Source organism: Corvus hawaiiensis, chromosome 14 (genome assembly GCF_020740725.1).
Source record: "Corvus hawaiiensis isolate bCorHaw1 chromosome 14, bCorHaw1.pri.cur, whole genome shotgun sequence".
Classification (NCBI taxonomy): Eukaryota; Metazoa; Chordata; class Aves; order Passeriformes; family Corvidae; genus Corvus; species Corvus hawaiiensis.
The window spans coordinates 5,505,127-5,523,052 of record NC_063226.1 but is presented as its reverse complement, the minus strand read 5'-3'; the positions used below and the strand labels follow the sequence as shown (position 1 = coordinate 5,523,052).

At 48.2% G+C, this 17,926-nt stretch overlaps 1 protein-coding gene across 2 annotated transcripts; it reads left to right on the top strand.

Annotated features, from left to right (window-relative positions):
• Positions 1–1,485: 1,485 nt before the first annotated feature.
• On the top strand, positions 1,486–15,187 carry LPAR4 (lysophosphatidic acid receptor 4). Of its 2 annotated transcripts, none has more exons than XM_048318630.1 (2): positions 1,486–1,975; positions 12,474–15,187. In XM_048318630.1, the coding sequence occupies exon 2, from the start codon at positions 12,627–12,629 to the stop codon at positions 13,671–13,673; it is 1,047 nt and encodes a 348-aa protein (XP_048174587.1). In that variant the 5' UTR covers positions 1,486–1,975; positions 12,474–12,626; the 3' UTR covers positions 13,674–15,187. The 2 variants fall into 2 exon arrangements, with proteins under 2 accessions (XP_048174587.1, XP_048174588.1); XM_048318631.1 differs by lacking the exon at positions 1,486–1,975 and adding an exon at positions 2,076–2,923.
• Positions 15,188–17,926: the final 2,739 nt, after the last annotated feature.

Sequence of the window (17,926 nt, the reverse complement as noted above, 5' to 3'; positions counted from 1 at the left end):
CTTCTCAGCAGCCACGCTTCCCAATGAGATAACAGCCCGGTTTCCCTTGTTTTCCAAAATAACTCCAGATTATTGATGTCCTGCCAATGTTTTAACAAGGAGAGTTCACTAAATCCCACCCTGTCCCAAGTCTAGGGCGAACACCATGGGATCAGGGTGGGGACACCAAATGGGTAGTGCAGAGATGAAGAGCCCAGGAGGCTGTTCCTTGTTTTTCCATTTTAAAGCAAACACTTTTCTGTAACTGGAACCAAGAAGAGAGGCAGCCTCCTCCTTTCTTCATGTTTGGCAAATAAACCTCTCTTAAGGGCACTGTGTTGGAAATGTTTGTACTTGATTTATTTAAAAAAAAATACACAGAGTGGGTTGATAGCACAACATTTGGCCTGTTCAGGGGGAGAAGGGTAAAGGCATCCATGCAGTCCTTTGAGTGCTTGGAGGGCAGCAGGAGTATGTTGCTCTGGGGATGTTTTCTTTGTCATCAATACCAAAAATCTTATGTTCCATAGTGAAAAAGTTGGAATTTAAATTTTTTTTGGTGATCTCTAAAGGTTGGAGAGCAGCATCATGGCTCAACCTATAGATTGCACTTTTCCAGCTTTCTAGTGTTGGCTGTAGCAGGAAAAACGCTCCTTTTAAAAGAAAAAAAAAAAAATCCTAAACCAAGTGGTGACTGAATAACCTGCTCAGTACAACTTCTGCCAACCACACACAGATGTGAAGCTGGAATCACTACGGCGGTTTAAGAAGGATGGACTCCACAAAGGGCGTAGATCCCATTCCCAATCTCCTGTAACATTTTGAGGAGTTGTTCTCCCAGCCCTTGAAGTTCCCAACAGCTGAAGACTTTTGTCAGGAGAGTTTAATTAAACCAATAACTGCGGAGAGAAAGCAAACATCCCAGCCAGGCACAGCTGCCTGGGTCCGTTCCAGCAGCAGCAAAGTTGGCACAACCACCACATTCTGCCTAAATTCTGTAAGAGGCACAGAAGTTTTGGGTTAAGATTTATGCTGTATTTAATCTTTAAGGAGCCATCAGTCTCCTTTCTAATGGGTTTGCCCAGCCCGGGCAGTTTTGAAGCTCAGACTCAAGATGTTAATCTGTGAAAAGGTTTCAGTGAGCTCATCCTAATCTGTGGCAGCACACCCAGCTCCCAACATTCTTTTTTCCCTAAAAAACGCTTTCAAATGCCGCCGTGTTGGTCAGTGGGTCCCCACTGATCTCTCACCCTCGCATGAGAATGGGTGTGAAGAGCAGCCGCATCTCCCCAGGGATCAACATTTCCATGCAGCCGCCTGGAAATGCTCACAAGCCACGAAACCGGGTTTCTGGATAAGTTTACTGGCGATACTGGTGGGTTTTCCACCCTGAGCCTTCTGCCAGCCCCCACACTCGGTGACAGCGATGCCTTGGGCCACCCCGCCACCATTCCCCCACATTTTCTGCCTCTTTTGTGACTAAACAAATAGAATGGACCTTTGCCCATCGGGAGCAGGAAACATCTGCACCGCCACCGTTCTCGCTCCGAATCCACGCTCCTGTTTTTGTGTTTCGTTAAACCGAGAGCTCGCAGAGGCTGGGGTTTAGCAGCCTGGAGCTGCTGGGCTGTTACATGAGATATTCAGGAAGTTATTTGCATGGAGGATAAAAGCCTGTGGCAGCAGCCGGGCGCGCTGCAGAGGCGACTCAGCCACGGTGGCCACCAGCCCCAGGAATTACACCCATCCCAGCCTCACAATGAGTTGTTTACTGGCCTTGGCTGCCTGTGGGAAGAGCCAAGGAGAGCGGAGGAAGAGGAGAGACAAACACAATGCGAGCGAGACGCGTTAGGGGGAGGCTGGGCTTTAGCAGCAGCCCCGGGATTTCAGCCCTATGGAAACAGAGAGAGCTGAAAAGGGAATAAAATGAACCATCCGCCGCCTCGCTCCTGCTGCCAGAAGAACCTCGTCCCTACCTGAAGGGCTGATATCGAAGGTAAGAGGGGGAAATGACCAGTTTTTAGGCAGAGGGCAGATTCACCGCGCGGCTCTCGGGGGCAGCTCCCAGGCAGACGCAGCCACGCTTCCCTGAGTATTTGTAATTACGGCCCTGGAGAAGGAAAGCTGACCGGTTTTCCAGCAGGAATCCAGCGCTTTCAGGGCAAGAGCTCAGACTGTTCCAGTCAGCTCATTTGAGAAGATTTAAAACAAAACAACAACCCCCAGCCTAACAAACAGCGCCTTTCTAAATCTGCTTAGGGAGATATTTTCTTTTCACGGCCAGCTTTGCTCTGCAGCTTCCCAGCGCTTTCCCGATCCTCAGCTCCCCCCCTCTGCTCCTCACTTTTCTTAATTGGAAGGCAAAACAATTACGGCCGCGGGAAGGAAAATCCGAGCTTTGAGGAGCTTTTCCCGGCTCCTTCCCATCGGGCACGCTCTCCCAGGCTGGGTCCCCCGGCTAATTGCTCAGGAAATCCGCGCTGCTCATTGTCGGGCTGTCCTTAAGCTGCTAATTCCGAACTGGGAGAGGCTCTGGAAGGGAATCCATGGATAGAGCCCCGCGAGAGGGACCCAGCGGAGACCCGGGGCGGGGCGGGCTCCGGCGCTAATAACACATCCCTGTCCAATGGAAAGCGTTTCCTATGGAGACCCCCAGGAGTTCCCCCTGCCCACAGCCCCTGCCCAGACATTGGGCCCATTCTTGCGTCCCGTTTTCCCAAGACACGATGGCAGCAGCGCTCGGCAGCCCCGATCCCGCTTGGAACAAAGGCCGGGCAGCTGCCACCCAGCGCGGAGTTTGAGGATGAGCGGCTGAACTTGGACAAAGTGGGATTTTCCGCGTGGGAATAACGCGGCTCGTGTCCCAGGGACACAAAGGATCGCTGCGGGCTGTCAGGGAGGGATCCCCTGGAAGCACCGAGCCGCGGGAATGGTGGCGATCCCGGTAAGTCCCTGCTGTCCCCTTCCCGAGGCAGGAAAAGCGGCCGGATTTCATGGCAGCTCCGGGAGGGGTTTCTGGAAGCTGAAGGCTCGGATGGATGTGGGGGATGAACCCAGCCGGGTTTCACTGGAGACCAGCGGTGTTTTCCCTACACTGGCAGCTCCCACTCCTCCCGCTCCAGCCCTGCCATGGCTGGGGCTGCTTAAAGGCAGAAAGATGAGCTCCAACTTTTGGAAAGTAAGTCCTGTGTGAGCTACTCCTCCAGATTGCATGGAAATGGTTCTAACTCCCACCGTAGTTCTCCATTCCCATCGAGATTCTCGTTGTGGCACTGCAGGTGACAAGTTTAGGACTTTTCTCTCCTGTTGTTTGTTGTGCGTTTGTGAAAACGGTCCCTTGGTTACAGCTTTCTTTTGTACTTGGAGTCAGTGTCATAAAGACACTTTAAGCTTAAAAAGGAGTTGGGTATAAATGTGGCATAAATTAGACTTTCACCTTCGTTTAATGGAGGGCTGGTTCCTACAAACTCTATTAAAAATTAGGAATTAAGTTATAAATACTATACTGAAGACCTTAAAAATTTATTTAATCACTGGCTTTCATTCATGGCCAAAATCTACTCCTGTAAAGCAGCAAATTTCAATGAGAAAAATTCAAAGACAGCTCTAAAAAACCGGGAGTCAGAAGTAAAATGAACGATGAACAACATCATTTAAAGATTTGGCTGTTTGGAAGAGAGAAGATTTAACACGATATAAGCACATGGCAGAAGAATTTGCAGGAAGAGTTCGGAGGTTTTAATGACAATCCCAAATCATTGTTTGAGAGGAGACAATTGTGTGTGGTTTTTGTATTGCTGCCCTATAGGAACAGAACAGTCAAATCCAGAGGGTGGGAAGTACAAAGTTCACAGTGATAAGGACATTCCCCCCCTTGTAGTACTTTTCCATCTTCTTGCCCTTAGGAGCATTCCCTAAAAACAAAACAGGCAGGAAACCCTGGTACTTGGGGGGTTCAAAGCCTCTGAATTTTAAAAGTGTCAGGACAGCCCACCAACGCTTATGTCCAAAAGGGAGACAGAGGAGTCCTTCAACTTTATTCGAACAAGAGGAGAGAGTCCACTGGGCACACGCCCATGGGATTTTCTCTCTCGAGGTTTCGGAGGGCACAGCCTCCCTTTTATCCCGAACTCCCAGCCGCACGTTGCCCTCTTCGTTTCCCCCTTGCCTGAGGTACCAGGAAGGTGCAGCCTTCCCGAACCGCCTATCCCATATCCCCCCTTGAACCTACTGTTTTACCCCAAAGTTCAGAAGTCCAGCCTTGTGCAGACCCGTGCCTGTTTCAGGAACCAGACTGTCTGGGCCCGGTAAGGAACCTGCTGCCCCAAGACAGTAGAGGCACTAGGACCCATTTCAGACCTTAACTCCCATCAAACTGTTTGTAAAGACATCGGCACACATCTTTCCTCTCAAAAGGAAATCCAGAAACACATGGGAGGGAGGAAGGGAATGGGACAGGAGGCTGAACAAGTCACTGGAATCCTTTGAGGCTAAAAATGAGAATCCCCCTCAACTGATAAAAATCGATGTCCTCCAAATTCCAGGGAGCTCAGCTCCACACGGACAAACACAACAAATGCCCCAATTCCCCACTCACCTTCATTTAGGGCATTGCAATGAGGCACAGATCTGCAAAGCTGGGGTTGCTGAGGAGCAGGGATGGAAACATTCCCTGGGCAGGGGGAGGATGCTCTCCCAGCTGGAACATGGATCCCTCCTCCAGCTGTGACCTCATGGCTGGAGCACAAGAGCAGGAATTAAGGCAGTTTTATCCAAAGCTTGGGCCAGATCCTGGAGACAGGGCGCACCGTTGGAGGGGACGTGGCAAAGCAATTTGGGATTCTGTCACTGTGGCACTTGGAGCCATCTGGATGGATGCCATGTCCGTGATCCACGGGTGCCAGCTGCCCCTCACCCTGCTTAAGGCTTATTTGGGATTTGGGGCTCTATTTCCCGATGTCTAAGCGTTACTGGCCAGGGCTGTGTGGCTGGAGCAGCATTCCCATCCTGACGGAGCTCCAGGATCCCAAAGGAGCCGTCCCCACGGGATGGGCTGGGTGGGGGTGCTCCTGGAGCACTCAGCCACCCTCAGCAGGTCTTCCCAGGTCAAGTGTGCGTGCAGAGCCTCACTGTGTTCCTCCACATGTTGCTCCTCCTCCCTAAATAAGGATCCAATTTAGTCCCAGGGAAGGGGAGCCACCACCTTCCACAGAAGGGAAATTCTCTCCCTGAAAAGAGGAGCTCTTTATTCCCAGAGCAGACAGTGGCTCTGCGAGGCTTCCTCCTGCACCAGCTCCCAGCTCAGCCCCATAAAAGGGGTAAAGATCCACCCTGCTCCGGAGCCAGACCAGCCTGAGCTGACCCTGGCTGCAGGGAAGTGTGCTGGATCATTTGTAAGGGTTTTGGTAGGAAAAGGAAAATCTCTTTATCTTGGCAAGTGAAATTAAGGGACATTCATCAGTCCCTGAGCCCCAAGACAAAGGTGTGTTCTGGCAGCAGAGCAGATCCTGTCTCTGGACAAAACATGAGCTCATCAGGCTGTGAGACCCTCTAATGCTGTAAACACACAGCCACAACAGACCTCTTCTTTTCCTCCAATAATATTCCCATTTTCCTTTCTTGAACCTGCAGACAACCCACCCTTTTCCTCCCCAGCATGTGTTTTACAGAGGGATATAACCATATTTAGCAGGAAAAGCAGCATCCAGCCCTTGCACGATGCCAAAATGTCATTGCCTTGCCCTGATCTCATCATTAGAAATCTGATTTCTAAGAAGCAGAAACACTGCTGTCTGTCTGAGATTGGATACTTCTGCATTGTGGAGTCATTTCGTACTTATTTTAACACTTTACAGAAAAAGCCAGGTTGGACAAGGCTTGGAGTACCCTCTGGAAGGTATCTCTGCCCATGGCAGGGATGGAACAGGATGAGCTTTAAGTTCCCTTCCAACCCAAACCATCCTGGGATTCTACAGTCCCCAGAACTTCCCCTTTTCCTCACAGGATAAAGCCATTTAAGAGAATAAAACCTTATTAGATCAGCCCCCTGCAGTAAATAAACGCAGAGCTCAGGTCCCTCAAGGTCCCAAACGCAGATTGTGTCCAGCGCCATGGAAGGACTGGCCCAGCACCCAGAGGAATCCAGACAGAGCCCTTCCAGCCAGGCCACCTTGCCAAGGTGAAATCGGTGTTTGTGCTGCTGTGCTGGCACCTTCTTGCTACAAGGGAAGGGGAAAAGTCCATAATTTTTGGATAATCAGAGGAGAAAGTTCAGCTCTCCCATTTCAGCCAAGGGAGTGCAGAGGATCCAGCCCAATGGGATGAGGATGGGGTGACAGGAGGGCTCCATGTGGCTCAGAGGAGCTGAGGAAAGGCAACAAGGAGCCAAAAAGCCAAGGAATGGCCAAGGAGCCATGGAAATTGTGTCAGGGAAAGCGAAGAAAGGCAGCTTGTTGGGCAGGCTGCTGACTGGGAACCTTTTGGAACTGTGAGCAAATAAACCCAGGCCTGTTGTTGGAGTCCCCAGTGGCTCAGGGAAACAGGAGTCGCTTATTTTTTATGTTGTTTTTTTTTCTTAGCCACACTTTGTAAAGAACCAGGGCTACATCAAGGACGCAGCAACCTCCACCACAAACATTATTCCTGGGTGAAAACAACCTAGTCAGACAGGGTAACTTTGCTTTTCAGCACTTCATCAGCTTTTCTTTGCATCTAAATCTTCTCCATTGAAGCCGGCGCTGCCATTATCCAGCAATGCCCCTTCAGTGAGAGACCTGGCGCTCCAAACAAGCAGCATTCCCGCACTCCTCCAGCACCAAAGGCCAAGCAAAAAGCCCCTCTTACAAGTGTTAAATAATGCAAACTTCGCTGGGAAGCTTGGGGTGAATTCCATTGTTTCCTGGCTGCGGCCCAGCCCCTCTGGAGGCTGCTGGGGATGGGGAAAGGCAGATCACGCCAAGGGTTAAAGGGTGATGTAAATGGAGAGAGACATTCTCAGTGCAAACAAAAAGAGAGTCATGCCCTGAGGATCAGTGGCTGAATATGGGGTAAGGCAGTTCACGATTCTCTTCTGAAGGAAACATTTTAATTAGCTCAATCCAAAACAGATACAGCCCAGAGAAGGCACCACGAGCAGGAAATGCTTTGTAAGTCTCAGAGGACAGTGAGGAGACAACGGCGGTGCTGAGCAATTAAAAACAAAAAACAAAAAACAAAAAAAAAAAAAGGGAAAGAATAAAGGAGAGAGCCTTTAGGGTTCGGCCTAAAGGAGAGGCTCAGGCTTCCTTCCCTGCTCCATCCTGGAGAAGAATTCACTTGGGGTCCTGCTGCAGCTCGTGCACGACAGAGAGGAGCTGTTGAACGTGGAGGGGTGTGAGGGTCCCCAAGAGCCAAAGCCAGCTCAGAGCAAGGGGGCGGGAGCGGCCGGTGGCTCCCGCCTCATCCCGGCGCATCCCTGCGCTCACTCCTGGCTGAGGGAGAGCCGATGCCTCCTCAAGCGGTCCCATGTTTGGGGTTTTTCGCTCACAGAGGATTGGAAAGCAGCTGCTGAAACCTGACTGAAGCGAGTAACTCCCAACCCCACCTTCCCACAGGTACAGGAGACTTTGTCGCAGCCGCAGCAAGGGCTGGGGAGTGCCAGGCCGGGTGACACTGAGCACAATAAGTGTCAAAGCCATGAATAAGAGCCTTCCTGCCTTGGCTTTTATGCTAATCACCCGCGAACGTCCCCTTTCCCCGGCATACCGGCCGGGCATTCACTCCGATAAACCAGGCAAGAATGGCCCTTTGAAGCTCCACAAACCTCCGTGGACTTCAAAGTCCCACTTCTGTCTGCTCCTTTCCTACTGTTCTCCAATACATCATTTAGGATTAGGAAATGAAAGAGATTAAAGCATTTCTCCTTTCCAGAGTTTCGGATCGTCAATAGAGCTTTGTTTACAGGCAGCTGCTCCGCTTCCCACCCTCTAATCCCAGCCTTTCCCTGCTCCTACCGCACCGGGCAAGAAAACAGGCGAAGGTTACTGGGAATCTGCGAGGAGTTTCGGGAGGATGGAGCGCTCGCAGGCACTCAGCGAGCTGAGCCAACCCCAAAAGTGGTGTCCCAAGCTATTTCCCATCCCTCCACCTTTCTCTGGAGAAGCCAGATCCAGCATCACCTACTCCAGCTGGTCCAGCTTTCCATAAACCCACACAGCTGACACTGGGAGAACAGAGGCAGCATCACTGTGCAGCCCCAGCTCCTGGCCTGGCAGCCGCTGGACAGGGAAAAATCATCCACCAGATTGCCCCAAACTGGAGGCTAGTCCTTAAAGCTGCTTCCAGTTCACACTCTCTGAGCCCTCTGTGACCAAATCCAACTTTTATTGAAAAAAGAAAGTCGAAGTAAGTGCAAATTCCATTGCAGGAACTGAGATGTTTAATTTTTTTCAGGTAGAAAAAGGGGTTTTTTTAAATATAATAGTTCTGATTTTATCTATTCAAACAATAGCAGTTTAATCTCATTTTATCTCTAGTCAGCATTCTGGAAGAACCCAAGTCCTACAGCCTTACACAGAATTATCATCTCTGCAAAAATCTGCCAAAAACCCAAACATCTCCCCCCCACAAACCCTTTTTTTTGAGCCTTCTGCCTAATTAAAGTGGAAAAAAGGAAGGAAATAAACCCCAAGAAGTTGCAGAGCAGAGTTTGTTGTAAAGCTGTAACCCTGGGCTCCGTGGTGGGAGTAAGTTACACATCCCACAGGCATTGTAGCAGTGGGGTGAGGAGCAGGGAGCTGCAAACCCTGGAGTGAATTGAGTTTTGTCAGGAGAAGGCAGAAATAAAGCTCTTGCTGTGCCCCAGGAAAATCCCGATTTATTTCCAAGGTCAGGGGCTGAGACCCTATGAAAACACAATGAGTGGTGCCACAACCTGGAACAAAACCCAGAGAAACCTCCCCAAACCCCACTGTCCTGCAGGCTTTGGCTTCTCTACCTATAAACCTTTGTTTCTCAAGATTTAAGAGATAACCTGAATACACACCGTGACAATCCAGCAAAGATCCTTCAGCTTTGGGAGGTTTTCCCATCAGGGCTGTGCCAGGCCTCCCAAAGCCAGCGTTCAGTGGTTTAAATGAACACACAGGAAGCCCCTCGCGTCCAGACTGATAAAGATCCACTCATCTGACATCTCACATGATTAAAAGAAAATGTGACGATGCCAAAAATGCCAGGCCCAGACTCTGTGCTGGTTTTTCTGACCTCAGTTTGCTGCACGTGTGGAGAACGGGATCTGTGCGGAGCGGGAAGAATGGGATAATGGAATGACGGGCTGGTTTTAAATTTGTTTTTTCCCTGCGGTAATTCCTGTTCTAACAAACAGTTGCTCTGGATGGAGCTGCAGTCTGGCAGTTTGGAGATGTCTTGGGGTGCTGGGAGGAGGAAATACAAGAATTGTAAACAGGATGCTCAAGGCGCCATAGGAAGTAACACCAAGTTTTCCTCTCTTTTCAGTCCATGGAGGATGGGATTCTTGTGCAATAAAAGAGTAAACCCTCTGCTGAACCTCACTCTGAATAACAGGGTTATGTGAGGGATGGCTGCTGGAGGTTTGCTTGTACCACCCCTGCCAGGAGAGAGAATATTCTGAATTTTATCACATTAAACAGGGGGTTTATTCTGTTACATTCCTCCCCTCCTGGACTCACCCCCAGTTTAAATATAGGATTTAAAGCTTTGCCCTGCCTGAAATATAAAGAAAACCCCTTTGTCATCCTGTATTTACTTAACTTTTAAAAATATATTGCTTTATTTTCCCAGCAAGGCAACAGCAGTGGTGACCGTGGTGTCCATGAAGAGCATCCCACTGCTTTAATCCACAGTGGAAAGGAAGGAAAGGGAATTTTACACTCGGAAAACTCAATCTGTGGACTCATCCTACAGAATTTAAAGCACATGGCTGGGTTTCAAAGCCACTTGTCAGCTTGTTTAAACACCTCAGGGTTCCATAGGTAAACAAGCCAGGCTGTATTTTAAAGCCCATAAGTTAACTAGACAATTGCTGGCAGACAATTCCCAGAGATTAGACACTGGAAAAAATGGGATTTGACCTTGGGGCTGTCTGGAGCAGAGCAGGGAGAAAAGAATCAGGTGATGAAGCATCTTTTTTCCTGTGTGAGGAGTATCTGGGTCAGGCTACAGGCAACGAGCACTTGGTCAGGAGCAAAGGTGAGAGTTCCAAAGGCACCTTCCAAACCTGGGTCTTGAGGAACTGCCAAAACCCAGGCCAGGTTGGAAAGCAGGGTTTCCATCGGGCTCCCAGGCTGTGTGAGGTTTCAAAGGACACCCAACCCCTCTGAGATCTGCCCAGTAGGACCCAGAGTGAAGCCTGGACCAGGAGAGTGTGGCACACCTGGGGTTCACACACCCAGGGAGTCACATTCCAGCATAAACACAAACTCTCCTGATGGAGATAACAGGGAGTGTCTGCACTGGGAGGGAGCTCCAAGCCAAGGATTTAATGCTTTAGGCTGAGGGTTAAGCCAAGGCTCAGCTATTCCTGTTGGAGTTCGTGAGCTTTCCAGTCCAACTTAGCTCTTGTTTAAAGGCATTTAACACTCAGGCAAGACCTTTCCTTACTTGCACCACCACAGAGCCAAAGAAAGTGAGTTCAATCCCACATTTGAGATTTTACTCCTGTCCTTGTCATAAATTTAAATATTTGTTATCTTTATTTAGCTTGTTTCCCACTCAAGTTCATCTAACCATGAATTTAGAAGAAAAACACTTCCACAGGAGAGACCTTCGAGGTCCAACTCATCATTTTGGATGTCCAAAGGTTGAAATAATTTGAAAGTCATTTGTGATGGGAGATGTGGGCATCCTCCTTTCCTGCCACTTTGCCAGGTGCAAAGGTAAGGTGCTGCCTGCTCCCAGGGTCACAGCACCAGTTTTTGAGAAGCCTGTGGTTCTCCAGGCATTCCCAGGTGAGGAACTTGCCCCTTCCACCCGGCAAAGCCATGGCTATTCCAGCTTTCCCAGCACTTGCCATTTTACCAGCAAGACTAACAGCTTGCATGCGAGAACAATGGTCAGCATGAGTTTTCCCAGGAGGAAAACATATGGAAAACATCTGATTTTGATCGTTTGCACCCTAGATTATCCCAAATCCATGCTTTCTTCTCCATTCTATTTGTTTATATGTTGCCATTACAACCTTTAACACAACTAGTGACAGGTTTGGAGCTGAAACTCCTCTGTCAGGGCATGACTGTGGAAAGGATCCCACTCTTCACAAGGGTTTCGCCTCCAAATTATTCCCAGTTGTAGCTCCTAAATTTCTTAGATTACAAGGAGATTCCAAACTGGTTCATATTTGGTTGGAGTTTGTAAGGAAAAGGTCTTTCCCTTCATGACCCAACTTTGCTCCACATTTCCAAGAAGTGCTGATCCAACTTACAAACCCTCCTCGCTCCAACAAGGAGACTTTCCAAGGGAATATCCTCACAGGAATTAAAAACACTTAAAATAGCCAGGAGAGATGAGCCAGGCAGTTCAGGAAGCACCCATGTCCAAGTAAAAACATGCTCACTTTAACTCCGCCTGTCTCCAAACCTTGTTGAGTTGGGACAAAATCTCGTTAAGAGTGTAGTCCATGAGATTTCCCAAATTTCACATTCCAAACCTCAACAAAGACCAGGAATGAAAAGCAGCTGTTGGTACAGCTTAGAGGAGTCTTTCTCGGGAAGGTTTTACACTTGCAAAAAAATCCCTCTTGGAAGTAATACCATATTTGCAGACATTTTTAAGGGGGGAAAAAGCGAACGTGGCTTTGGGAAGTGTTTTTGATAAACATTTCTGAGGTACAGCAGTTTTCTACTTTGGAAAACATGTGTAAAGATGCTCCTACTTTCAAGTAGAAAAAAAGGCAAAGCAGCTCTTTGTTATCATAGATTTTGTGGATTTTCAAAATACTTTTGCATCAAAAAACGTTGAAAATCCATAGAACTTTCCTTTGTGCACAGTTTAAAGCAAACACTAAAACTTTCAGCTTTTCTCCTCCTGTTACAGGTTTAGGAGAATATTTCAGAGGTTTCATTCTGTTAAATTTCTTTCCAAACACACTGGGCCAATTCCATCTCAGATTTCAAACAAAAACCTTTCCAAGGGGAAAGTTGGAATTACCATAGAATGATTTGGCTTGGAAGGGACCTTAAAGCCCCTCTTGTTCCACCCCCTGCCATGGACAGGGACACCTTCCATAGACCAGGCTGCTCAGAGCAATCACTCTTCTTCAAACAGGAGGATGAGAGAGTGATGGAAAGAAAGGCAAGGCCAAATTCAGTAAATTCTGTCTTCAACTGTGAAAAATCCCAGTAATAGAGGAATTTGTAAAGACTCGCTTGAAAACTAAATCCTGCTCTTGTTTGCACATCCATTGACTTGGGAATTTCTCTTGCACAGCCACTTTGGGTGACAGGTTCAGGACTGATGGCAGTTCTCTCTCTCTCCTTCAGGATGAAAGGATCCATGAGGAAGATGCGGTAGGAAGGAGTCCAGCCACCTCCCTAGAATGTGTTCCTTCGGGAAGGGGCGAGCTCCCTGCCTTATTTTATGGATGTCACTGAAGTAGACTTTGAAGGCCTTTGGAAACCCATCCCAGACTTGGCATGGGAAACCACAGCAACAACCATACCTGCCTGACAGATGATTCCTTCAAGTACAACCTGTACGGAGCCGTGTACAGTGTGGTCTTCATCCTTGGCTTGATCACAAACTGTGCCTCCCTCTTTGTTTTCCTCTTCCGGATGAAGATGCGGAGCGAGACGGCCATTTTCATGACCAACCTGGCAGTTTCAGACTTGCTTTTTGTGTTCACTTTGCCCTTTAAGATTTTTTACAACTTCAACAGGCACTGGCCCTTCGGGGACAGCCTGTGCAAGATCTCGGGCACGGCGTTCCTCACCAACATCTACGGGAGCATGCTGTTCCTCACGTGCATCAGCGTGGATCGCTTCCTGGCCATCGTGTATCCCTTCCGCTCCCGCACCATCCGCACCAGGAGGAATTCTGCCATCGTCTGTGCCGGCGTTTGGATCCTGGTCCTCAGCGGCGGAATTTCAGCCTCGCTGTTCTCCACGACCAACGTGTCCAACACCAGCACCACTTGTTTCGAAGGGTTCTCCAAAAGGATCTGGAAAACCTACCTGTCCAAGATCACCATATTTATTGAGGTGGTGGGATTCATCATCCCTCTGCTGCTCAACCTCACGTGCTCCTCGCTGGTTCTCCGGACTTTACGGAAGCCGGCCACCCTGTCCCAGATTGGGACGAACAAGGAGAAAGTGCTGAAGATGATCATTGTGCACGTGGCCATTTTCGTTGTGTGCTTTGTCCCCTACAATTCCATCCTGTTCCTGTACGCGCTCGTACGCTCCCAGGCCATCGCCAACTGCTCCCTGGAGAGGTTTGCCAGGACCATGTATCCCATCACGTTGTGCATCGCCACCCTCAACTGCTGCTTTGACCCCTTCATCTACTACTTCACCTCTGAGTCCTTCCAGAAGTCCTTCAACATCAAAACCCAGATCAAAATGGATTCTCTTTTCAAGACGGAGATGCCGCTCACAAAGACGGCGCTGCCGGCGCCACAGGATGAGATCAGTGATCAGGCCATCACCAACGGAGGAGATCCCACATCTGAATCCCATTTCTAGGGAGATGTTTACACAGGGAGTTATCCCCCATTAACTCCTGATTAACACCACGTGGCAAAGAGCTGTTCCAGAAAACGGGGGTTCACACGTGGGGTTAATGAAGAAAAGCTGCTGGGGGATGGCAGATCCTCACACTGGGATGGTCCCATCATATTCCACAGGTGAACACAAAATATCAAAATCCCAATGGATCTCCCTTTGGAGATTATGGGTAGGCAACAACACATGCATCAGCTCAGGAGGGAACAGAACAACTTCTTTAACCAGAAGATGCCAACATTTGGCATTTTTCCCCCTCAGCAGTTGACATGGGACCAGTTGGGAAATAGAAAGTGTCATTTTCTTAGAGATTCCTGCCTTCTGGAGATGCATCCTCATCCTCATATGTTAACTCAGTAACTTCCCACAATATGTATGTTTGCTTTCAAAGGCATAATAAAAGCTTGTGGCTTTCCCTTACTCCACTGCCAGAGTGTAGAGCCTGGTTTTCCTAGACTGGAATTTATGGACATGTTTGAAGTGTAAATAACTGTTTAGCAATTAGGCAGAAGAGTTGCTTGGTGATGAAAAAGATAATAAGAAAAAAAGATAATTAATACTACAGTTTTGAAATCTGAAGTTTCATTTTTATCAGATTAAGCTGTCGTTTAATTTATTTGATTATTTTTAATGCCACGTCTGGGGAGGAGTAAAGAGCTCATTAATGATCTGTTGCACCTGGGCTTTTATATCCCAGGGAATTATATGACTATTTCTGGGAAGGGCTGGGCTGTAAAGTCAGCTGGAGAAGGGCCTGAAACCCCAGAGTTCTTCCAAGGGCAGAGCTCCCATATGGAACTGAGGCAGCTGAAGGCCCAGGAGTGCTGATCCCACTGAAATACGGACAAGTGGTGTCAGAGCACCCAATTAGGGGATGATCTGTGATTGTTTAATGGGCTTTTAGGGCCTCATAGTAACTCAAAAACCAATTTTCTGCACTCTTTTCTTAGCTGGTTACAGCAATATTGTCTTGTTTTCCAATTAATTTATTACCTTTCCTTTTAGAGATTACAGAAATATATGGAAAATTAATTATTTGTATGTGTTGCATTTTACCACCTGGTTCCTTTCTCCAGCTCTTGGCTCATGTCTGAAGCTCTACAGCCCTTCCCAGGCTGGGTCATTCTTAAGTGTAAGACACAGAAATGAGGAGAACAATTTAATTTGAAAAAAAATATCAAGTTACGAGTTGTTAGCTCAGCAATCTACATTTCCACGGTAAAGCTACTTCTAGGACTGTATTGCCAAAAAAAGAGACAAATTATTAATTGAACAGATGTTTTCCACTCATTTTCTATTTTAAGTCTCTCTGATGAAGCCTCGTGAGATACGAGAGCAACACCTCAAATGTGATCATTTAAAGCAACAGAGGTTTAAGTGTGAGAAGAATTCAGCTGTAAAATGTTAATGCTTCCAAGGGAATATTTATTTAGCACTGCATTCACTTTGAATAAAGAAGTCAGTGGCTTACCAAGGCTGGGAGACCCCAGAAATTATTCTATTTCAGCCCTAAAATGTCACTTATTGGGAAAAAAGCTTATGATCAACCCATTATACACAGAGAGCACAAGAGTAGCCCAAATACTCTGTTTCAGCTCTGAGTTACAACAGTATTTACTGGAAACTTGCACACAGGACTGGCCTGGGAGGCTTTTCTGGAGATTGAGCCCTCAGAGAACAGCACTTTGGAGCAGAAAAATGTGAAAACAAGGAGAGATCACTGGGAAAAGGTGGTGGAATGAGGTCGATGTGGCGGGACAAGGACAGGCACTGACAGGAGTTTGTCAGCAGCTGGGAAAGGTTTACCTCCAGCCCAGGGGCTGAGCTGGGCTTTAGGAAGGAGCAATATTTGCCATTTAACCAGAGGTGGTGTCCGGCAGTGCACTGCCCCTTTTCCTGCCCGTGCCCCTTTCCTGCTTGACCCAAACTCTTCAGAGGGGTTTTTAAAATCCATATTTGCTTTGGTTGATGAGCCCCTCTCAACCCTTGCCATGAAATCTGTGTATTTCAGAGCAGTCGCTCCTGTAACATCAGATCAAAAGGCAAAGTGAGGGATCAGCCAGGCTTCCCTACAGGCAGAGCTCTCCCTACGGAACAAATCCTTCACCCCATGGCAAACAGGAGGGTTGGGGAACCATCAACAGCTCTGACACACCCCAAACCCTGTGAGAAATGGGGCACCCCATCCCAACACCCTGCCAGGAACTGGACTTAATGAGACACAAGCTGCATTTTTAGGGATGAGAGAGAGAAGGAAAAGAGCAGGAAGAGTTCACTAACAAGCTCCATTTCTAGAGGTGGGAGAGGGAAGGAATGAGAGTGAGAAGGATCTGCTAAAAAACTGAGGGTGCATTTAGACCACAGAATATCCCAAGCTGGAAGTGACCCACAAGGATCATGGAAGCCCAGCTCCTGGCCCTGCAGAGGACAGCCCCAAGAATCCCACCTAGGCCTAAAAACACATCTTCCTATTCACAAGAAAAGTATCTGGAACATGAGAAAATGCTCTTCTCTGAGGCAAACCCCTGATTAATTCAGATTTACAGAGAGATGAGAAACCTGTTTACACTGAGCTTGCTCTCAGTGGGCAAAATCCAACTGCCAGCTTGGGAATCTTATTTTAAAGCTGCTGCTTTCCACTTGCAAAGCAAGAAGAGATCCCAGGGTTTGTGGGATTTGGGAACTTTGTGGGACAGGGCTATTCTCGTGTCTGGTGGCTGCAGAATCTCTCATTTCCAGAGCCCTGAGACACCTTCTGCTCTGGGTGTGCTCCACAGGCCTTCCTCTGGTTAAATCCAAGGGAAGAAAGAAAAATCCAGGCTAGAAACCACTGTCTGGCCTTCTGAAGGAAATGTTAGAAGAGGGAAAGAACTGCCTGGGACTGGACAAGCTCCAGGCTCCACATCCATGGCCTGCCTGTAATCCCAGCATAATGGGTGTCTTTTTGGGAGCCAAACCAGTGCCAACGCTTACAAATTTCTGTTTGCAGTTTTATGGGGCAAGAGCTGTGGTGGATATTCTCACATAAAATGTAATCCTATCATCCTGTGCCAAAATGCCAACTGAAAAGATCCATTATTTTGTAATTTAAGACCTCATAAATTATATGGGGATCACATGATGACTGACACTCACATCTGCCTGGGACAGGTCTTGACTAATCTGTTTTTTTCTAGGTCAGGTACACTGAGTACACACTCCATGGTTTGTGGATAAATAACCAATTATGCATTCAGAGAGAGGAAAAGTCATTTTTCAGATGTCAGCAAAGCCAAGCTGGGAGGAGAGGGTGGCAGGAAAATGGATTCCCAGTTTCTCTAGCTGAGGGGCAGCTGAGTGTTCCTCCCCCCCTACGAAGGGCTGCTGTCAGCAAAGACAACGCCTCAACTTCAAGCTTAAAAACAAAATCAAATTAATTAAAAGTCACTGCCTTTAGCTGAGGCTGAGACAGGACCCGGAGATCCTAAACAAACATTAATCATGGATTTCCTTGCTCCCAGCCGGCTCCCTGTTCCCATTCCCCAGTCCTCCCACAACATTCGCTCACCAGCTTTGCAACCCATTGCCCAGCTGGAAAAGCTGCAGCTCCAAAAGGCTCCTGAGCCCTCTGCCCAGCCCAAACCCACCCTGGGGTGCCCACACCTGGTGAAATTCTGTGCCAGTCTAAGCTGTCGCAACAGTGGCAAGCACGGCCCTGTTCCACAGTCCCAGGGAAGCTCCTCTCGGTGCCACCACGGGCCCTACGATGGGTGAAAGGTGCCAAGTCCTGTGTAAATCTTGGGTAAATCTTGTGTAAATCTCCAGCAGCTTTGCACAATCGGCGCAAACTACCCAGAATTACATCTAAGAAACACAAGGGCAAAGAGGCAGCACAAGTCATGTATAAAAGCCATGGATTAGCTCTTGGGTGAGCCAGAGGGATGGAAGGTTCCTGTGCTGCATGCATACATCAGCCAGCGAGCCTCTACTCCTCCTATCCCTGCTCCCTGCATGGATCCAGCCTTGAAATCCCTCTAAAACTATCCCTGGGAAGTTTTTTTTGGTTCTCCCTGGAGTTCTGCATGGGTGAGGGAGGGAGGCTCTGCTCCCTACCCAGCACAAAGACACGGATGACCCAGAAGGAATTCCCATGTGCCAGAGAGATACAGCACTTCTGATAACCTTCTCAAAAGCCAGTGTCCTCACAGACATCCCATGCCATTCCCAGCAGGAAG